Here is a 23,547-nt window from a genome sequence, read left to right on the forward strand (position 1 = left end):
ACCCAGTGCTTTATGTTTTTTGAATTGCTTATTGTCAATGTATTTTATTGAGTTAATCACTCCTTCCTACAGGTGATGGGCCACAGTGTAGAGATTATGTCATAAGTCTTGGAGTTGTGAAACCTTTACTTTCCTTCATAAGTCCATCTATTCCTATAACATTCTTAAGAAATGTTACTTGGGTAATGGTCAACTTATGTCGCCACAAAGATCCGCCACCCCCAATGGAAACCATTCAGGAGGTAAACAGGTGTTTTGTGTTTTGTTTTTTTGTTTTTAACTAAACTAGATACCATTGTGTATATGTTTATAAATGTATATATTTTCTCTCTTCAGATTCTTCCAGCTCTTTGTGTCTTAATTCATCACACAGACGTAAATGTGAGTATTTTTTATGTGTATAATATGTATGTCTAGGGCTGCCCAAATGTTATACTGGACATAATGTTCATGTACACTATTAGATTTTTCCATTTCAAGAGTTGTAATAATATAGCTTGCTGTTACTATATTTACTTTGTGTTTGCCTGTATCACAAAATATAGTTTACAATGAAGCCTGACTGTATTTTGGTCTAGGCAATAACGTATGTGGAGAGTTGGGGGAGTTAAAACTTGTTTTGGAACTTCTTAAAGTTGCCTCTGTGTGTGTGTGTGTGAGAGAGAGAGAGAGAGGGAGAGAGCGCGCGCGCGTGCAAGGGACAAAAACTCATTTTGGAAGTTCTTAAAGTTGCCAGTTAGTGATCTCTCTCACTAAAATTATATCTCTGATTGGTTAAGAGCTTTTTCTGGTAAGCTCATTTTGTCAGCCTAGGCAGTGTTTGAGAGAATACATGGGCCTAATAGTATTTCATCGTTGGAAAGATAAAAAAGAGCAATACTTGTACCTTTATGTGTGGATTTGTATTCATATGCATACACCAATCCAAGAACTTCAGTTGCTCTTTATTTTTACTGTATTTTTCCATCTATAATGACTTTGATAGTGGTTTCATGTGTTATAGAAAAAACTTGTAAATATCCAAACAAGAAAAAAATTAGTGCAGACTAGATTCTAAGCATAATAAATAAACCTTATTCATTCTCACCAACACAGATGGCAAAGGAAAAAACACCTCAGGAAGTATGAATGAGGTGGGAAACTGCTTATAAACCCGGCTTCACCGTCATTGTGTTAGAAAAGCTAGGAATATGACAGGTAAAGGAAATCACAGGAATACAGTGCCTAGCAACATTCAGGAACTTTGGTTCCTTAAAAACAGCTTGGCGGGATGACCAGTATTTGATAAGCTGCTTCATTCGTTTTCAGTTTCTAGGGTAATACCATTTTTCCAGGATCTCTCTAAAGCATATGGAACAAGTTAAAGTTAGAATTCTACTCAAGCAGTGACATAATGTATAAAATTCTTTAGATGAACATGATCCTTGCTCTAAAGATATTTTGTTTTAGATCCTGATAGTCTAGAATCTTAAAAAATATATATGTGCTGTTATGGGGTTTGGCTCCTTAGTGCCAGGTATTTTTATTAAATTACAAATTTTAATATTTTACTTTTAAATGAGTTCCAAGGAAGATTAATCTCAAAGTTTATACCTCTACTAAAAAACCAGACATCTTAGTTGACCTTATTCAGAGGTGTATTGTGTTCTTTCCACCTGTTTACCCCGGTCCAGCTGAGATTGTAATGCCATTTTTCTTGCTCTTAATATATCTTGAATTTTTCAAGCCAGTCTCATTGTTCTTCTTTAGTAGCATGTTTATGAAGTAGTTTACTATATAATAATGTTTACTAAAAATACAGTCTTCTTGGGTAAACACTTAGCAGCAAATTCTTAAACCAGACCGTGAAGGAAGTAAAAAATCAATAAATAAAATTGCTTCCACAAACCATAAGTGAAACACTGAAATTACATTGTAGTTATAATTAGTAAATTTATCCTAGAATGTTAACTTCGATATAAGAAGTATATATGAGGTCAAGTCTATTTAAATTGTGATTTTGATGTGAGCATATTTATGATGTTTGGTGTTGAGCCTTTAAAAAAATCGCATCTGGATTTTATGTACAGTCATGGAGAAGTAACTTGAAATTTTTTGCCCATATCAACAAATTTTGGCATATGTTGGTACTCTGGAAAAAAGATTTACATTTGTAAGTTGAAATTTAGTTCTTTCACGTATTTTGGTACCACTTTATGTGTGTGAATTCCTTCATTCGGTGTCTTCTTTTTACATTAAAAATAGCTGAAGAACTTTCTTGAGTTTTTGAAAGGAACAATGGCAAAGTGGTGTTTTCTCCTTCCAGGAGATTCTCAGATGTTTTAAACATAACATTGGTTTAGAATTAAAAGGGTTTCAAACCTTTCTGACTTGTCTTTTGACACATAGTTCATATTCCAGAAAGGCTTGAGAAGTAAAGTTCCAGGCACAATTATTATTCCTGTATCTTTGTCAATAACTATGTTATTTATGCAACAGTTTAATAGTTGTCTTATTTCCTTTCGGATATACCTTCTAATTAGGACTTAATACAAAAGAAAGATAAAACACAGTGGCCTGCTGAACTTCACAGTAAATTTCATTAAAAATTATGCCATTTAAAATGATAGTTTAATTTTTAGTATAATTTAATTACAGAGGTTTTTTTTATAAGTAGTTTTGGCAGATGCTGTAAATTATGCATTTTCTTTTTTTTTTTACCAGAACATTTTTTATTGTAGATCACACAGATTGACCTATGGTTGCTTTTAATGTCTTGATCTGCAGCTGTGGGACACTTCCGCTATGAGAAGTTGCCTCTAGTTTTATAAGGCAAAGCAAACTGGTTGGAAAAGATGAAACTGCTGTACTCCAGATACTGAAATATTGGCTTTAGACATACCTACATGATACCAGTGATACTGGAAAACAACTTGAATGTATACATCTAGCCCTGATGTTTTGAATCACTGTGTATGTTGAATACATATAGTCTTTACAACTATATGTACTTACTACAACGTCTTTGGACCTGTTATACCTCAGTGTGAGCATTTGAGAAAGACAATGTCTTTTTCTCCTATTTCACATACAGTATAGTGTGTATTTTAGTGAATTAAGACTGGATACTAAAAAAAAAAAAAAAAAAACAAACCCCCAAAACTGGATACTAACCTGTGGTTGGGATCATAATTAACTGAAGCATCCTAAATACGGCTAAAAGATGGACATACTTGATACAGACATTCGGAGATGATGATGTTTAGTATTATAGAGCAGATTAAGATTTCAGTGAATTGCGGTGAGATAAGAAAGGAAGAAAGAAGGTAGTGAAACAGAGATTTGTCTGTATAGTTAAGAATTATTAAAGTGAGAAAATATTCAAAGGCTGTTTGAATTTTCATTTTATCCATTAGATATTGGTAGATACGGTCTGGGCCCTCTCTTACCTTACTGATGCTGGCAATGAACAGATACAGATGGTGATAGACTCTGGAATAGTCCCTCACTTGGTTCCTCTGCTCAGCCACCAGGAAGTTAAAGTTCAGGTGAGTTTGTTGTTGACAGTAATATAAGGTGTTTTGTTTTGTTCACCACTAATTTGCTTTAAGCATGGCATTCAGAAATGGACAATTTCATTAGTTCATAGTATATTTCTAGCCTAATAGCACATCTTTTTTAAAATCTTTTTTTCTTTATTGAAGTATAGTTGACACACAATATTACATTAGTTTCAGGTGTACAACATAGTGATCCAGCTTCTCTATAAGTTATGCTGTGCTCATCACAAGTGTAACTACCATCTGTCATAATGTAATGCTATTACAATACCACTGACTATATTCCCTATGGTATACTGTATATTCCGTGACTTACTCATCCAATTACTGGAAGCCTCTATCTCCCACTCCCCTTCACCGATTTTACCCATGCCCCCCAACCCCTCCCCTCTGGCAACCATCAGTTTGTTCTCTGTATTTATGGGTCTGTTTCTGCTTTTTGTTTGTACAGTTTGTTTTTTAGATTCCATATATAAGTGAAGTCATATGGTATTTTTCTTCCTCTGACTTACTTCACTTAGCATAATACTCTTTAGGTCCATCCATGTGGTTGTACATGGCAAGGTCTCATTTTCTTTATGGTTATTATTCCTACACACACACACCACGTTTTTATCCATTCATCTATTGATGGACACTTGGGTTGCTTTCATATCTTGGCTATTGTAAGTAATGCCACAGTAAACATAGGGGTGCATATATCTTTTTGAAATAAGAACATACCTTTGAAAAGAGTGAGGTATTATATCTCCATTTTAAAATGGAGAAAATGAGGTATGATAACTATAAGTTAACAAGAACCTTTCCCCCTTCCCCCTCCCTTTCCCCACACCCCACCAAAAACCCCACCCCAGGGCATCTCCTTTGTAAATTACTGATTTCTAAGGTAGACCTAGGAAATTCATATGGTAACTTGGGTGGCATCTGAAACAAGCACTAATACTTTATTTTTTTCTATTCTTATTTTTCTTCATTTTTCCTACTCTTTTCCTTTTCTCCCCTCTTTTTTTTTTTTTTTTTTAACTATACTGCTCTGAGCAAGCTTAGTTAATGCATAGTTTCATTGCCACTGTGATAAAGGCTTTATACTGAAATATTCTGCCTAGGGGCTTCCTAAATTGTTTCCTTTTAGTTATTTAAAATCTTTTTTAAATGGGGCACCTGGGTGGCTCAGTCAGTTAAGCTTCTGGCTTCATCTCAGGTCATGATCTCTGGGTCCTGGGTCCTGGGATCAAGCCACTAGGCCATTCCTTGCTCAATGGGGAGTCTGCTTGTCCCTCTCCCTCCTCTTCTGTCTGTCTCTCAAATTTATAAGTAAATAAATAAAATCTTTTTTTAACTTTTGTTTTATCCTTTTATTATTTTTAAATCCTTCCACATAAATATTTATCCCAAACCTACATATAGAAAGAGCCATAAAAGAGAGGGTGAGAAGTTCACACAAATATTATAAGCAGTAACTGTCAGACTGCATTGGTAAAGGGAGATACAGCAAGCTTTCCTTATCCTTCTGAGGTAAATAGTATGCTTTAATCATATGATGACTTACAGTCTGTTCAGCAATAGCATAAGGAAAACCGTTAACCTAATTCACTATTTCTCAACCCTGGGTGGACATTAAAATCACCTATGAAGCTTGAAGAAAAAAAATTGTATTTCCCTTGCTTGAACCCTAGAGATTCTGTTTTAGTAAATCTGGGATATTTCCTAGAAACCTGGGCTTTAAAAAGCACTTCAGATAATAGTCATATACAGTTGGAATGGAGAACACAGACCTTAAAATTTAAAGCAGTTTAAGGAAAGAGGGAACACTTAGCTGAATACAGGAATAGAATAGTTTGCCATTGAGCGGTATTTTTGGCACGTTTAAAATATTTTAATAGGGGCACCTAGCTGGCTCAGTCAGAGGAGCATGCGACTCTTGGTCTCAGGGTAGTAAGTTTAAGCCTCATGTTAGGTGTAGAGATTACTTTAAAAAAATAAACTTTTGGGCGCCTGGGTAGCGCAGTCATTAAGCGTCTGCCTTCAGCTCAGGGCGTGATCCCGGCGTTCCGGGATCGAGTCCCACATCGGGCTCCTCCGCTGGGAGCCTGCTTCTTCCTCTCCCACTCCCTGCTGTGTTCCCTCTCTCGCTGGCTGTCTCTCTGTCAAATAAATAAATAAAATCTTTATAAATAAATAAATAAACTTTTTAAAAATTAATAAAATATACTAGATATTTACCATTAAGTTTGCATTTCTCAAGTGTGGTGATTATGTCTTGGTATGGGTATCTTGTTTGTTTTTGGTTTCTTTTTTCAGAATGCATCATTTTAATACTGGATTTCATTCAGAAATAGGGTTGGAATTTTTCTTTAACAGCTCTCAATGTTCTGTACTTTACATGATAACTAGTAGAGGTTTCTAAAATTTTTTCAACTTTAACTCCATAATTTAGGTAAAGAGAATAGTTGTAATGAACCTCCATGTAGGTTTCCTCTATATCCCTACTCACTCCCTCCCCCAAAATTATTTTGACATCCCAGATAGCATATAATTTCATCCAGCTTCTCTTAAAAATGAAGGCTGTGTTTTTACATAATCACAGTACTATTAGAGTATTTTTTTAAATTTTAATATTAAAACGCAGTCAGTATCCAGATTTTACTGATTGCTTCGTATTTTTTCAGTTTGACTAAATCAGTCTCCAGACAAGGTTGACACATTGCATTTGGTAACTTTGTCTTTATGTTTCTGTTACTCTTCAATTTTATTTTTCTTTCCCCTTTTAAATTTATTCGTTAAAGAAGCTGTGTCACTACAAAACATTTTTAAAAGAAATTAAAGAAGACCTAAATAAATGGAAAGACACCCATGTTCATAGATTAGAAGACAGTGTTGTTAGGATGGCAGTGCTCCTCAGATTTACCCACAGGTTAACTGCAGTTCCTGTTGGGGCACCTGGGTGGCTCAGTCGGTTAAGCATTTGCCTTTGGCTCAGGTCATGATCCTTGGGTCCTGGGATGGAGCCCTGTGTTAGTCTCCCCACTCATTCTCTCTCTCTCTCTCTCAAATAAATAAATCTTTAAAAAACAAAAAAAGACTCGAGATATAAACCCATACATTTACGATCAGTTGGTTTTCAACAAAGGTGCCAAGAAAATTCAGTTAGCAAAGAACAGTCTTTTCAACATGTGGAGCTGAAACTGAATGTCTACATGTAAACAAATGAAGTTAGACCCCCTATATATAAAAATAGTTCAGAGTAGATCAAACACCTAAATATAAGAGCTAAAAGTGTAAACCTCTTAAAACAAGCATAAATTTTCATGACCTTGGATTAGGCAGCAATTTTTTAGATATGATATGACAAGCACAAGCAAACAAGGAGAAAAATAGATAAATGTGGACTTCACCAGAATTAAAAACTTGTGCTTCTAAGGAGACCATCAAGAAAGTGAAAAGACAACCCACAGAATGGAAGGGAGTATTTGCAAATCATGTATCTGAAAAGGAACTAGTATCCAAAATACATAAAGAATTCTTACAACTCAATAATAAAAAGACAATCCCATTAAAAATTGGCAAAACATTTAAAGAGTTATCTGGAGAAGACATACAAATGGCCAGTAAGCACATGAGATGATGTTCAGTATTACTAGTCATGAGGGAAGTGCAAATCAAAGCTGCAATGAAACAACGCTTCATACCCACCGGGATGGTATAATCAAAAAGACGTTAAGTTTTGGCAAGGTTGTATTGAGAGTGGAATCCTTATACAGCTATAGAAATGTAAAATGGTACAGCCTCTTTGGAATACAGTGTGATAGTACCTCAGAAAGTTAAATATAGAGTTACCGTATAACCCAGCATCTTCTGCTCCCAGGTACATATGTACCCAAGAGAACTGAAAGCACATGTTCACCCAAAACTTGCACACAAATGTTTATGACACTGTTGTTCATAATAGCCGGTGAAAACCAAATGTTCATCCACTAATGAATAGGTAAATAAATACAATCCACTTACATATAAGTGGAATATTATTTGGCCATGAAAAGGAATGAAGTATCGATACATGCTACGACATGAATGGACCTTGAAAGCATTATGTTAAGTGAAGGAAGCCAGACAAAAAAGGCCACCTACTGTCTAATTCCAGTTATATGAAATGTCTGGAGTAGGCAAATCCACAGAGACGTCTCAGGCATAGTAGCTGTCAGGAACCCCCCCAGGGGTGAGGGAAATGAGAGTGACTACTAATGGGTACAGATACCCCTTTTTGATGTGATAAAAATGTTCTGGAATTGTGTATTATGGTTGCACAACTTTGAATATATAAGAACCACTGAATTCTACACTTTGAAAGGGTGAATTTTTTGTTAAATTACATCTCAACTGAGGGGGAGAAACTGCGTCATTTGTCTTGTAAATGTTAAAGTTAGCCCCCAAAAAGCTTTAACTTGACAGAAAATGACCTAATACAGCTAAAAAAAAAATTGATAATTCAAATTCATATGATAGTGAAATCTCATACTAAGCAGGCTCCTGCTGTCCTTCAGAAGAGTACTGTGTTTTTGTTTGGAATAAATTGAAGCTCTGAAGCAAAAATCTAAAGTACTTACTGTCTTTATGGCCCTAATTACTATCCAAAATTATCCTTATTCGTTTGTATATTGACAATTTTCTACAGTAGTGTAAGCTCCATAACCCTGTCCTATTCACTCTTCTGTTCCTAAATCGGTATCAGACACAACTTGCTCAAAAATAGTAGGTTGGCATGAATGAAAGAGTGTATCTTTCATAAGAGAACATCTCATTAAGTCTTTTGTTTCAGACTGCAGCACTTCGAGCTGTGGGCAACATTGTTACTGGAACTGATGAGCAAACACAAGTAGTTTTGAACTGTGATGCTCTTTCACACTTCCCAGCACTTCTGACACATCCCAAAGAGAAAATTAATAAAGTAAGTATTTTTAAATACTACTTAATAAGTAACACATTAAGTATCAGCAGTTTTCATTTGTAAAATTAGGGATTCAGAAGTATCTATAATGATTATTAATATAAACTGTTATTTAGACATCAAGAGAAGATAGAGTATTTTGTTCATGGACTTATATGATTTTCTGTATATAAAACCAGTTGTAAACAATGCAAATTTGGCTCTCTTGGAAATGATGAAATAGAGATAATTGGGTGTTGAATGTTGTGTGACTGGAAAATTTTAATGTGTAAGTTTAGTAATTAAGTTTAATATTTTATAGATAATCGAATGTGTGTTTGTGTGTATGTGTTCATGGAGGCTATTGAAAGGGGGCACTGATTGGTGATGCTGATATTGGAGTGCATCTGAGGCTGTTGTAGAAATACATGGGCTGTTGATTACAACATTGCCGATGATTATAACCCAAGAACAGCTCACCTAAGTAGCCTAGCACCCTAAAATCTCTAACAGGTTCATGAAACCTGTGATCTGATCCAAAGAGCCTACTTCACATTAGCTTCACATTTGTTTACTAATTTCTCTTCAAATAAAGAAAATGTTTCCCCTTACATTGATTAATGTAATAAATTTATTGTGTCTGGTAAATGACAGTAATATTCTCCATAGGATATGAGGTTGATATTTTGTCTTATTTTCATGCTGACTGGTCTCAGTGTACATTTATTGTCTGTGAAACTTGTGAAACACTTGACTGCCATCATCTTGGCAAAAGCAGTAAGCACCACTAAGTGTAAAGGGTAGCATAAAAAGATCATTAAGGTAGACCAGTGAAACAATCAAACATCTGGTTCCATTTCAGCTCTTGAGAGGTGCAGTGAATGACTTACCGATAAGTGTACCAAAACAACCCACTATTTCAATATTCACGTCTCCATTATCATGGATGATTGAGATTTACCGACTTTGGCTAGCATTCTTGATCACAATAGAATAGAGAATAACGCACATTATGTGAGGGGGATGCTGAATCTCATTTACAGTAGTTTTGGGATTTGTATCTGTATTACAGCTCCTGGATTCCTTAGTATTTGTTCAGACAAGCTTCTTTTGAGTCTTATGTTTGGGAACAGTGCTTTCAAGAATTTTTCAGAAGGGTTTGTTCATTATGACTTGGGTTAGGGCCATTAACAGTTTGTTCAAAGAAAATATGGAAGGTGGGGGGATAGAGGAGTTGAGATTCCTGAAAGTTTTATTATGGAACTCATTCTATAATAAAATCATTTGGACATTGTACAAATGTAGAGAATTTAGTTCAGATGCAGATTTTAATTTTTAATGAGAAATATTGAAGGGGTCTTGTTCTGCAGGAAGCAGTGTGGTTCCTCTCTAACATCACGGCGGGAAATCAGCAGCAGGTTCAAGCAGTAATTGATGCCAATCTTGTACCAATGATAATACACCTTTTGGATAAGGTAAGAATTTCATCTTGTATATAATTTGAGTAAGAGGAAAAGGATTTAAATTTAACAAATTATGTGAATATATGCCTCTGCTTGTTTAGTTAGAACCTGTACAGCGGCATTAATGCTACGGGAAAGTAGTAGTAATGTGAAAACTTTGAACTAGCAGTGTTTACATATAAAAAACATTTCTTTTTAAGAACCCCTGACCCTTCTTCTGTATCATTCCTTTACCAATATTACCATTATCCTGGGATTTATTAAAAATACATCATTATTTTAAAAAACACATTATTACTGATGATAATATTCAAAATCATAATTATTACTGCTGATTATAAATGCTTACGTATTGTTGTCATCACTCCACATCTATTACTTCATGTAATACTGCAACGCCATGAGCTTAAGATGAAGAAACTATGGTAAGACAAATAAGTTGTCCAAAATCAAACAGCGAAGAAACTATGGTAAGACAAATAAGTTGTCCAAAATCAAACAGCAAGTAAGTGTGCTGTTTAATCGAATGCTGTATCATCTCTCCTGCTTTACATTAATGTATGGGAAAGACAATTTAAAATGTCACAGTCACAGCATGAGGGTTTTTTCTGAACATTGATCTGTAATTAAAGAGAAGAAAACTCTTTTTTCCCTCCATGTTCTCTACAAACTGGTAATAAAGGCTTCGTTTCCTATAAACTGGTAGATCAGTTCAGGCAAGGCTTCACGCACTACTCTGTATTTCCTAATGATTCACATCAGAAGGCATATACTGTTTGTCCTATATCTCCAGATGTCCTACATCTGTCCTCTTCAGATTGATGAGTGAGCTCAGGTGTTATGAGCCTACTCCAGGTGATTGTTATAAACCTATCCATCAGTCTTTGCCTAGTGGTTTTCAGGTAGTCACTAATGATCATTGCGTGGATCCCTAATTTTACGAGGAACTGCAAAATGGTGACTTTCTAATTCTGTCATTCTTTATATATTAACTGTGATTTTTCAATAAAAACGTTTTTTCTTTATCAGCTATTGGTTTACTCTGAAATATGTTTCATATAAGAAAGGCAAGATAAATTCTCATTATCACTTAGTTTTTTTTTGTTTTGGGGGGTGTGTGTAGGTTTAAGTAGGCTCCATGCAGGACTTGAACTCACAACCCTGAGATCAGAACCTGAGCTGGAATGAAAAATCATAATGTCTAACTGACTGAACCACCCAGGTGTCCCATTATTCACTCAGTTTTTAAAATAACATCGTTCCCTAACAACTTCAAAAGGATACTAGGATGGAATTTTTAGTGTCATTAGGAAATTATGAACTTTCATATATATGTATTTTGTAAGTTTTAGTCCATTGTAGTTATTTTTTCTGAAACTCAGATTTTCCCTAACCCAAACAGCAGTGTCTTTTTTACATCACCCCAGTAGTTTTTGAGAGCTTCCTAACTTTTGAATATGACATAGTTCTCAAGCTTATGTTATGTATTTCCTGACCTAGACTCTCCAGGGTGTCCTTTTAGGTAGTAGATAGTATTTAAAGATCATAGGTCAGTCCCTAAGGATGATAGCTGCTACAAGGTTGTCATTTTTTTCTAGGCCTGAGTGAACAAAATGGGTGATAATGTGTTGGTTTTGTTTGGTTTTGTTTTTAGAAAATAGAAAGTAGGGGTGCCTGACTGACTCAATCAGTAGAGCATGCAACTCTTGATCCTCAGGTTCATGAGTTCAAGCCCCACATTGGGCATGGAACCTACTTGGAAAAAAAAAAGTAGAAAAATATATAGTAATTTTGTGAACATGAGAATTCATAAGAAATAAATCATGAATGAAGAGAAACTATCAGATAGTACTGGGTATTTCAGATAAACTTCTTATTTTCTCTTCATTGATTTTACATTTTTATCTTTTATACTGGAAATCTTTTTAAAAAGATTGCGATATATATTGAGATACATAAAATGTATCAAAATAACAAGATCACATTGCCACTAACAACATAACTACTCCACTTTTAAGATTTCCTTGAGGGGTTTTGTCTTTAGGATGTATTCCATCAGTGATTACTTAAAGATGATATGTCACTTGAAATAATTTTTTTATGTGTGATTAAGTCACCAACTTGATATAAAGTTGGGTTATTTATTTCTGTTTTTTATTTGGGGAAATTAGTATTTTTGTTTAGGGTTTTTTGGTTATATAAAGGCATATATGTAAATTTTGCTGTATAATATCACCCCCTCTGTAAGGATTGTGCCATTTTACAGTCCTACCAGCCTCACTGATAGATACTTGCATTTTACCAGTCTGCTATATAAAAATAGATATCCCACTGCAATATTAATTTTTATTCTTCACATTTATAAAAGTTTTTTCTTGATTGTAAGCATTTTTCCAGGTTGCTAGTCTTCTTTATATTTAACAACAGGTTATTATTCCATCTAGCAGATTTATTGTAATTAGTCATTCCACTGTTGTTGAGAATTTTGGTTGCTTTACTTTTTGACTAGTATATGCTACTAAGATAGTATCTAAAGAGATACATAATACTACTGTGTTTTAAATTATTTTCTTGGTAAGTTCTCAGAGATTCTCACCTTTGAGAACTTCATATGATTATCAAATGTATTGGTAAGTATATTATTAAATCATATATATGACTTTTTAAACGATTTTTATTTGTATTTGGAAGGTAAGGTAGGAGGGTGATGTTTTTATATCATGGTCTCATTAATGGTGGAGTTATCGTTTTTAAAACTTTGTTTTGTGTTTAAAAGGATACTTGACATTCCTTTGATTAAAGTGAAATGTACATTTTTCCCCCTTTTTTTTGGACTACTTTTATTTTATCACTTACTTCATTTAATCTGATTTAATTGAACAGTAATACCAAGTCAGTTTGTTGCTAGGAGAGTTTGCAATAGGGAGTCTACATTTGTTTAGGGTAAATTGTGTGTGGGGAGGGGGGTTGTTTGTTTTGTTTTGTTCATTTACGGTAAATTGAATTCAAAATCTTTTCTTAAGTAAAAATTATGTATGCATATAGAAAGCGTAGAAAAAAACTTGAGGAAATAAGCAGTTGAAAATCATTTCAGACATTTTCCCCCAATTTAAACTATGTTGCGATTTGTATCCTTTGCAGGGGGATTTTGGCACTCAGAAAGAAGCTGCTTGGGCCATAAGTAACTTAACAATTAGTGGGAGGAAAGATCAAGTAAGTTCAGCTCTTTTATTTCTCAAAGCTGGTAATATAACAGTACAGATAATTTAGATTTCAGTTAAATCATAATTTAAAGTAATAGCAAGATAACAGGTGTTTTGTGATTTTTTTTTTCCCATATAAAAGTGTCATCTTGACTTCCATTAAGTTATAATTTATAGATGAGAAATGTTACATCGTCTTGGCCTACAAAGATTTTCTAATCCATGGTAAGACCAAAACATATGTAGACAGGGGTTTATCTGGTTTTGTTTTTTTTTTAACAGTATTAGGAAAAAACAGGACTTTTTAGCTTAATAGAGCAGAATGAAACAACATCACAGAGTCTCGTAACTAGTGAACATCAACAACAAAAAAGAACACAAACAGCAACAAAAATTTACCAGCAGCAAACAAAGCAAGGAACAAATGTAAACCAAAAGGCTGGGTCTAGGAATTAGGAAAAGGAATATCAGGAGCCTAGGGTGTAAAGTTTAAAGAGGCGCTCATTCTGGAGTTGTGTGAGTAACAAAGTTTAACATTGTGCCAACTGGTAAAAGAAAATGAGTTTTAAAGGTTCCAGATAAATTTCACAAATAGGTAAAAAGGGTGAATTTAGAGCTGATAAACAATAAGCTGATAATTGTCACAGAAAAGCTATAGACTGGTGGTGAGCAATGAATCCACTTAAATATGACTATAACAAAATATAAAAATGATAGGAAAATATTATAGAACCAGTTGGATAGTGAATTGAAGGTGGCTAGATATTTGAGGGTTCTAAATGTTACAGCACTCTCACATTGAACAACTGTAGCTTTAAAAAAATACCATCCAGGAGCACCTGGGTGGCTCAGATGGTTAAGCATCTGCCTTTGGCTCGGGTCGTGATCCCAGGGTACTGGGATCGAGCCCCACATCGGGCTCCCTGCTCAGCGGGGAGTCTGCTCTTCCCTTTCCCTCTGCCTGCTGCTTCCCCTGCTTGTACTCTCTCTGTGTCAAATAAATAAATAAAATCTTTAAAATATATATATATGTATATATATATATCATCCAGCCTCTTTACAGATTTCATAATTTTTTAATCCTAAAGGGGAGGAAGGGGCCTTTGAAGAAAGTACGCCTTATGGCAAATGTTTCATATGAAGTTGAGTGATTCCTTCATTTTCACTTATTTTTTCTTAAGTTCAAGAAAAGTAAACACTACATTAAAAGGAAAAGGAATCGCATAGTAAATAATCTAATGATAAAATAATCTAATGTAGTCTGTCATAACATGTGAAAGATGAGGTCATGTTTCCATACTCAGAATTTTAAAGTCAAAATTATTTCAGTGAGATATGGTACACAAAATTCGCTTGTTTATTTTGTCATGGTGTTTTTCTTCTTCAGGTGGCCTATCTAATCCAACAAAATGTTATTCCACCCTTTTGCAACTTGCTGACTGTAAAAGATGCGCAAGTTGTGCAAGTAGTACTTGATGGACTAAGTAATATATTAAAAATGGCTGAAGATGAGGCAGAAACCATAGCCAATCTTATAGAAGAATGTGGAGGTAAGTTTATTATAAGCTATTATTTCACATTTTAATGTTCTTTTTGTAACTGCTTTTATTTTCTGACTAATGTAGCACTTCTGTATTTTTCTGTCTTAGATTATCAAGTAACAGAATAAAGTAAATACTATATTCTATATGTACAGTCCTGCTCAACTTCTTGCATATGCTTAGGTAACTGAATTGGCTGCCATGTATTGAACAGGCACTGTGCTAAGGTACTGGGAAAACAGTGGTAAACGAGACACAGTCCTTGCCCTCAAGGCATGTAGTTTAGTCATGGAGTTAAATATGAACTGATTTAATGTGCTAATTACCCTAATAGAAATGTACAACAAAATGAAATACCTTATCCATCCTGGAAGAAGCAGGAAGTGACACCTGAGCTGGATTTTGAGAGATGAATAAGGATTAATAAAGTAAAAAGGGATGAGAGGTGTTCCAGGCAAAGATAACACCATGAGCAGAGTCTGAGGTGAGACCTAGCATTCAGCAAATTATAAGTAGTTCAGTGTTGCTGAATCACAAAGTATGGGGTAGAAACTGCCTAACGATGAGGCTGGAGATACAGCCACCAACCAGGCTCCTGCAGTCTTACAAGCCTGGTAGCACAGCAGATTCTTGATTCTGTAGGGCCATAGTTCTAAATCTGATTCTGTGCCAGAGCCACCCAGAATGTAAACAGCGTGTCTTAGCTTTCAGCTCCTAGAAGTACCATGTAGATAGAACATGGAAGACTCAATTGTAGCTGTATGTAAAATGTAAATATTACCAACCCGGGTAAGCACAAAAGGAAAGGTATATCTGACAGATGTTGAAAAGTAAATGAAAGGAGAAGTAACTGTAAGAGTAGGAGAACCATATCCTCAATTTGCTTAGTGGAGTTCAGAGGCTTAAAAGAAAGAAGTATTTTGAAAGTTACTAAAGTGACAGAGCAACAGAAAACGCATAACTATCAAGTTAGGAACAGAGGATGGAGAACAGTGTTAGGGAACCTAATTGAGAAGTTGAGTACCAGAAAAATTAAAAACAAATATAGTTTAAAAATTTGAACTATTTTTTCCCCATTGTAAACACTTTAATTATTAAAAATTCTATTTTTATATATTAAAGTTAAAATCCAGATATGAGCCTTGCCCTCATCACTGGAGGTAATGCCAGGAATCTGTATGTTATAAGCTTCCCCAGTGAATTCTGCCCCAGGGTATTACAAGCCATTGTAAGATTTTACCTAAGGGGTTGGTATGTTTAAATGGAGCGTGGATATCAGGGAAATGGGACCGTTGGAGGCAGGAAACCAGTTAGGAAAGTATATAACGGTCGGGCCACAATAAATGATGACAGGATTCAATAAATGGATGACTTTGAGGTTTTTGAGATTTGATGATAAGAGTATTGAGGGAAAGGGGAACTTACTAGGCTTTCTCTCCGATTTCAAGTTGTTTATTATCACAAAGTAAGAATACGGTAGAATGAATAGTTTAATTGAGGAAAGGCAAGTAACAAATTGTGTTTAGACATTTTGAGTTTTAAGTACCCATGAAACATCTGGTGGAATTATCAAGCAGGCATTTTAATTTTATGCTTTTGAAGCCCAGAAAAGAACAAGTCCTCACCCTATCGTAGTGGCTAAATTCTTTTTTTTCTTTTAAGATTTTTTTTTTAAGCAATCCCCACACGCAACATGGGGCTCAAACAACCCCGAGATCAAGAATTGCATACTCCACTGACCAAGCCAGCCAGTTGCCCCTTGCTAAATTATTTTTTACTTAAGGCAGGCCCACTAAGTAGTGTGTGTAGAGTGAGAAATGAGCCCAAAACAGCTTCTCCCATGTAAGGAATAAAGGAAGAACACTCATGAAAGGGCAATTTCACTTAACTTCAGAAGCCTTAGAATTATTACTCCCGTAAAGCAAAACAAGATGTAATTTGCATATCAGTTAAGTTTGCATAGTCTTTCTAGTGTTTCTGCCTGTGATTTAATAAACTTGTTAATGTTTATAGGGAAAATTCCCCTTCTCCCTGAAACACTGTCATTGATCGTGACCATTTTCCATAATACTTAACAGATGTCTTCACATTCGTATTTATCAGTCACCAGTATCTTCATTGTTTTTATACGTGCTTATTAGAAAAACTTGGCAGAGGCTAGAAAATAGAAAGAATCTGCTTTTAACTTGTAACAAACAAAAGTAATCCATGTTCTTATTCCTTATAAACATTGGTTATATAGTATTCTGCTGAGTAGAGAGGTGTCCGTTGCTTGCTTAAACATTTGTATGCATTTAAACACTCAGGTTAACTTTTTAAGGTAAATATGCAGTATCTTTGTGCATAAAAACCTTTTTAAGATTCACCTTTAGAATAGAGTCCCCAAAATCATAGATTTGCAGTCCAAAAATTGGGATTATGTGGTCCCAAGATAATTCTAAGTTTTTTGTTCTTATATTTTTAATATTACCATTGTTTCACTGCATAAAATTTCTTGCAGGACTGGAGAAAATTGAACAACTTCAAAATCATGAAAATGAAGACATCTACAAATTGGCCTATGAGATCATTGATCAGTTCTTCTCTTCAGATGATGTATTTAATAATTTTATAGTTTTCTTAGTTTTATGTATAGTTTTATGTATAAACATAAGTCTAGAAATAATATAAGCTAGGACATACATTTTTTGGAATGGAATTAAAATAATGTCACTTTCAGAAACAAATATTTTAATATTTTAAAGTCCCTCAGGGCATTCAAAAGTAGTACCGGTTCTAAAGGCAAAAGAAGATAAGGACTTTTTCTTTTTTACAGATTTATTGCCATTAATAGTTAAAAATAGAATGAGGACTTTTTGTTTATTTTGCAGGAATGCTGAAAGGTTTACTTGTAAAGTATCTTTTTTTTTAATCTTGTAATTGAAAGTTTGTACTTTTTGACCACCTTCCTCCACTTTTCTCTGCCCCCACCCTCTACCTATGGTACCCACAAGTTTGATCTTTCCTATGAGCTTTGTTTTTTGTTTTTTTTAAGATTGCACATATAAATTAGAGCATACAGTATTTGTCTTTCCCTGTTTGACTTATTTAACTTAGCATTAAATGCCCTCAGTGTTTATACATGTTGTCGCAAATGGCAGGGTTTCCTTTTAGTCTTTATAATATTCTACTGTGTATATATACACCACATTTTCTTTATCTATTCATCTGTTGGTGGACATTTAGGTTATTTCCATGCCTTGGCTATTGCGAATGATGCTGCTGTGAACATAGGGGCAAAGATGTCTTTTTGAGTTACTGTTTTCATTTCCTTTGAATATATTCCTAGAAGTGGAATTGCTGAATAATCATATGATAGTTCTATTTTTAATTTTTTTGAGGATCTGCCATACTGTTTTCCATAGTGGCTGTACTAATTTACAGTCCCACTAACAGTACGCATATCCACACCAGCATTTGTTAACTCTTGTCTTTTTAATGATGGCCATTTTAACAGATGTGAGGAAATACCTCATTGTGGTTTTAATTTGCATTGCCCTAATTACTAGTAATGTTGAGCATCTTTTCATGTACCTATTCACCTTTTGTATGTCTTTTGGAGAAATGTCTGTTCAAGTCTTTTGCCCATTTTTTAATTGGTTATTGTTTGTTTGTTGCTATTCAGTTATAAGAATTTTTTTTGACACTGGACAAGTCAGGCTTTATTTTCACTTGATGTCTTTATAGTTCTCAAATTCTGTATTGGTACTAGCATAAATATTTATAAATAAAACAGTGATACTGGTATATTCTATAATAAATCCTTTATGACAATAGTTAATCTATATAAATGTAAGGTGTAGTATACAAAGTATCTTCATATTGTCGGTATATGGTAGTTGAAATTAAAGTATTAACTTATTTTTAATGTTGCATCTTTGGAAAAGTAAATCTAAAGGCAGTTATTCCTTAGAAAATTCTGATTAGATACAGCCACCAGTGGATTTTTTGATAATTCTCAGCTTTCCAAAAAATAATTCATATACCCCAAACTTTTCCACATTATCAAAAAAAGAATGGAATGTTATTAAATATTTTCTTAAGTGTATATGATTTGAACATGAACCTGGCAAAGACAATACTGGAAAAGAAAATTTGTGGACTGTTTACTTACCTATGATCAAGCTAAGTCCTATTTAGAATATAATGCTAGTTAAATCAGTCAGAATTAAAATCCAGAAAAACACTCTTTTAAGGGTAGCTTTTATCACATGCTCTAAAGTCGGATTTTGGGGAGTTGTAATTTGCAATTAGATATACAGAAGACCTTATGATTTCTAATACCTTAGCATGAAGTTCTCTGTTAATCTCTTACATTGTGAAAAGAATGATTCAGGTGATGTGCATATTTACAGGAACTATACCATAGGTCAGTGATTTTTGTGGTATTTCAGAAAAGAACCTGTAGGCATAAAGTCTATAGAATAGTATTTATATATTATAGCACAGGTAGTATTTTACTGTTTTAAGCCCAAATGTCATTTGTGTACAGCTGCTAGTAAAAAATTAACTAAAGATTACATTTACTCTCCAAAAGTGACAGCATTAAGTTTTTTAATGTCCTCAACTTTTATCTATTTGCCCAGGTAAAAGGGAGATTATAATGAGCATCCTCTCAGATTGAGATGTAGGACCATCTCCAGTTTATTACTTATATTTCATTCTGTTGGAAGATACCTATCTTGCATATTCTTTTAAGTTTCGTCTTGTTTGGGTGTCTTTTAAGAAAAAGCCTTTACAAAATGTTTCAGCTTTCTAAAGAGATGGTAGGACAATGTTGCCTCTCATCATCTCTCTCGTACTTTTTTTATGGAAATGAGAATATTTCTATAATGTTATTTATGTGACCTTTAAAACTAATTATCACTTACTTTTTCTTTTTTCCTTTAGATTGATGAAGATCCTAGCCTTGTTCCAGAGGCAATACAAGGTGGAACATTTGGTTTCAATTCATCTGCCAACGTACCAACAGAAGGGTTCCAGTTTTAGAACGATGTTGTGGAGGTTAGGTACAATGCAGCACTGAGATATATATATATATATACATATATATAAAAAGGTTTGATCCATCAAGCTTGGCTCATGGGATCTGCTGCTGCATTAAATCGGGAAAGAAAATGTGAAGATTTCATTTGGAATCACAGAAAATGCCCAAATGAGGTCAAGATGGCGAGTGGGTGCGAGTGAGAATGAGTGGCAAAATGTAATGAAAACTTTACATGGATGCTTATTTAGGTTGTTCAAAGTAAAAAGGGCTACAGGTCACAGATCTTCAGTGCCTGAGAAGGAACATTGACTTACTCTGTATCAATTGAGGGAAAGTGAAGTACTGTCATCTTCAGGCCTTGTGAGCATGAAAGAGGATACGATGCCCATATAAGTCAAAGGAAAACGAGCCCAGGCTTTGCTGTGAAGCAATGTGTGAGTGGACAATGTTGAATGAATGTCTGGCTCAGTGATAGGGAGTCAGGTTCATCTTTCAAATCTAGGGCTCTTCACTCATGAAGCAGACTCCTAGTCCTGGAGTGACTGTGTACGAGAGTATGGTTGTGGTGCTGTATGTGGACGCATGCAAGCTTGATTCGCCTTCAGGGGGCTGATAACAAACCTAGTAAATCATCAGAGTGAGATCGTAAGTGTTAATGTACACTGGACATGAAAACAAAGACCGGTTTAGCAGCAGACATTGGTTTACTCTGCAGCCTGTGTTTTCTATTCCCCCTCTTCCCTTTACCCACCCCCCTCCTTTTTTTTTTCTTTTTAGTTTTTATTTACTTTACCTAGTATGGCTTTTTAGTTGCTTCTCAAGTCAGAAAACTTTTCAGGAAGGTTTCCCTGTGCATTTGCACCAGATGAATGTTTGATGCTATGAAAAGCTTTCCATATCATCAAAACTAATTTGTGTAGATTTTTGCATGAAAAAAATCATAAATTTCCCTCAAAATAGACTGTGTTGCAGTACACAAGTTGCCATAATAGTATAAAACAGTAAAATGTGCTTTAAAAAGCCATCCTTTTCATTTTCAGAGATAACATAAAGATCTTTGCATGAGGTAAATCTACAGCATAGTTCATTTTTAGATTTTGTTGAGTCCTGTAAAGAAGAAGAAGAAAAAAGTTTCAGTTGTGGTAGAATACCGTGCTGTGTTTAAATGTTACTTGTTTTCAAACTTTGTTTTCTATGAAAATGATATGGAAACTTCTAAAATGGAATTTGGTGCATATGTACTGCTGAATAAAGACCGATGAAGAGGTTTGAGTAGATGTACAAATCAAGTAATGGTTTGAACACCTTTAATAATATGCCTAATCTGTTCAATTGTTTTAGAATCTTTTTATCTTAGATGTAGGCAGCCATGAACAATCTATTTTGAGCCACTTTAGGGAGAAAACTTTGTATTTTTAAACTTGCATAAAAGTTATGCAAGTGGTTTTTATAAATTGGAATAATACCTCAGTTTTGAGGTTATGCACACTAAATTAAATGTGACGTAAATTAATTTGTACAAAAAGAACTCTTTATAAGGTGGCTCATTGTAGGAGATCCTGTGCCTTCCCCTTTGAGCACAAGTGTTGCATGAACAACAGTTTGCTATAAGAAACATACCAGATTAGCCACCATTAGCATCTATATCTACTTTGTGTTTAAAATCAACTGGTAATTCTGAAACACTGTAGAATGGATAAAAATTATTTTGTGATCATAACTCTTTGTTGAACTAGAGTATTTTTGCAGCATTCCTTGTCATCAGAAACATGGTTAAAGTTTAAAACTAGAAGCAGCAGAAAACTAGCTTGTAAAATTTATCCAAGTAGAATGCAGGCTAGGCTGTCTTGGGGAAATAAACATTAAAACTTAAAGCAATGTTTTACATGGGGTGTGTGTGTGTGCTGTTTGGATTTTAATATATATAAATATAAACATAGAGTATAAATCAGTGGCTTGTTTTAGATTGTCCTTAAGCTTTTGACCTAGAGCCAACATAACAGAAGAAATTTATTAAGTTCTGTACTTTGAGTATAGACATATCAATATTCTAACCCTCTGGATCTGTTCAGGTGACACTGTCTTTGCTTCTGCTCTCTCCCTGTCCAGCCCAAGATTTTGACCTTCCCTTATTCTTCCAGCAAGATGGACTGAGAGAAACTACTTGAACTATATTTTACATATAACTGTAACTTCAACACATGGCTGCAAATGGCAAATTACATACAAAGCTTGTTTTTTGTTTTTTGGGTTTTTTTACAGAAGGCTTAAATTAACAGAAGTTGACCATACCAGTATTTTGTATAATCCATGTTTCTTAGTAAACAGATCTAGCTCAAAGTAAGGTTATAATAGGCCAAATGATTTTATAAAATAGTTAACCCTGTAGTAATCCTAGTTGTGGATGATATCAACATCTGTGAATACAAGGGCTACCTGACGGTCTAAATATTTCATTTCTACCTATGGTCTTATGTGGGACATTGATTTCATAGTAGAATTCTTGGAGGGGTTTTTCACTGTCTGAAATTTGTCTCAGCAGAGTTAGTGGATTTAAACACAACTCGTTTTATTCTCCACTGATTAAGAAACTTGATTTGTTTTTAACATAGAGCATTATTTGTGAGGAGGGGAAGAAATGGAATAGTAAGCCTTTAATAAGCTTAATGTTCATGACTTTTCATGTCTTAAACTGCTTTTTTGGAGCATTGAGCCCTTCTCAAGTTGTATAAAAATAAGAACGTTCTATTACACATGTGTGAGGAGCCGTAGTCTAAAATATATCTTTAAAGATATTTTTTCCTTTCTGTTTTGTGTCATGATAGAATTAGTACTTTCCACATTACTTTGAACCAAAACCAGAACATTCCTATAATTAAAACTATTGACTGATCATTAAAAATATATCTGGAAGACTTAACTTTAGGCTTACCTGGTTGACTGCATTTCATAGGTTTTTTGTTTCTTTCAAGGTATTGCATTGCGAAGTGATGGGCTTTATTGTAACATGAACGTAATTTATGGAGCACCTTATTTGGATTTTCCATTGCCTCAGTTCCTTCGAGAAAAAAGAGAAATTAAGCTAAGCTTTGTATTTTTTAAGAAGTGATGTATCTTCTGTTGCTATATAACAAATTACCACAAACTTATGTCTTAAACCAACATATATTTATTATTTCACAGTTTCCACGGGCCAGGAGCCCAGGTACAGCTTAGCTACATCCAGTGCTCAAGACCTCACAAGGCTGCAGTCAAGTTTCAGCCAGATCCACAGCCTCAGAAGCTCGGGGTCCTCTTCCGTGCTCTTATGGCAGAATCCATTTCTTGGCAGCTGTAGAGTTCAAGGCAGCTTGCCACTTCAAGGCCTGCAGGAGAATCTGATTTCAGAGAAGGCTCTAAACCTACTCTTTTTGTTTTTTTAAGATTTTATTTATTTATTTGACAGGCAGCAAAGAGGGAGTACAAGCAGGGGTAGTGGGAGAGGGAGAAGCAAGCTTCACGCTGAGCAGGGAACCCGATGCAGGGCTCGATTCCGGAACGCTGGGATCATGACCTGAGCCGAAGGCAGACTCTTAACGACTGAGCCACCCAGGTGCCCCTAAACCTACTCTTTTTGAGGGCTCACCTGATTGAGTCAGGCTCACCCAGGATAATCTCCCTTTTGATCACCTCAAAGCCAAACTGATTAGTACCTTAATTACACCTGCAGAATCCCTTCCCCTTTGTCCTGTACGGTAACCTGTAATATCTATCATTCTCACAGATCTGCCCACTCTTGAGGGAAGGGGATTATGAAGGGCATGTGCATCAGGGAATCTTGGGAGCCATCTTAAGAGTTCTGCCTACTGCAA

At 34.8% G+C, this 23,547-nt stretch overlaps 1 protein-coding gene and 1 non-coding gene across 4 annotated transcripts in view; both read left to right on the forward strand.

Moving 5' to 3' along the window:
- KPNA4 (karyopherin subunit alpha 4) overlaps window positions 1-21,581 on the forward strand; it is a 54,758-nt gene extending 33,177 nt beyond the window's left edge. For all 3 annotated transcript variants that reach the window (XM_026497401.4, XM_048216138.2, XM_026497402.4), the window contains 9 exons: window positions 73-242; window positions 337-381; window positions 3,396-3,527; window positions 8,356-8,484; window positions 9,834-9,938; window positions 13,068-13,139; window positions 14,517-14,679; window positions 17,171-17,265; window positions 19,600-21,581. In XM_026497401.4, the coding sequence (XP_026353186.1) occupies window positions 73-242; window positions 337-381; window positions 3,396-3,527; window positions 8,356-8,484; window positions 9,834-9,938; window positions 13,068-13,139; window positions 14,517-14,679; window positions 17,171-17,265; window positions 19,600-19,698 (1,010 nt within the window). In that variant the 3' untranslated portion in view covers window positions 19,699-21,581. The remainder of the gene's footprint in view (window positions 1-72; window positions 243-336; window positions 382-3,395; window positions 3,528-8,355; window positions 8,485-9,833; window positions 9,939-13,067; window positions 13,140-14,516; window positions 14,680-17,170; window positions 17,266-19,599) is intronic.
- LOC113254198 (small Cajal body-specific RNA 7) lies at window positions 8,691-9,003 on the forward strand. Its single transcript, XR_003315715.1, has one exon. It is a non-coding gene; the product is annotated as a small Cajal body-specific RNA 7 (non-coding RNA).
- Window positions 21,582-23,547: the final 1,966 nt, after the last annotated feature.

This window comes from Ursus arctos, unplaced genomic scaffold, assembly GCF_023065955.2.
Source record: "Ursus arctos isolate Adak ecotype North America unplaced genomic scaffold, UrsArc2.0 scaffold_20, whole genome shotgun sequence".
NCBI lineage: Eukaryota > Metazoa > Chordata > Mammalia > Carnivora > Ursidae > Ursus > Ursus arctos.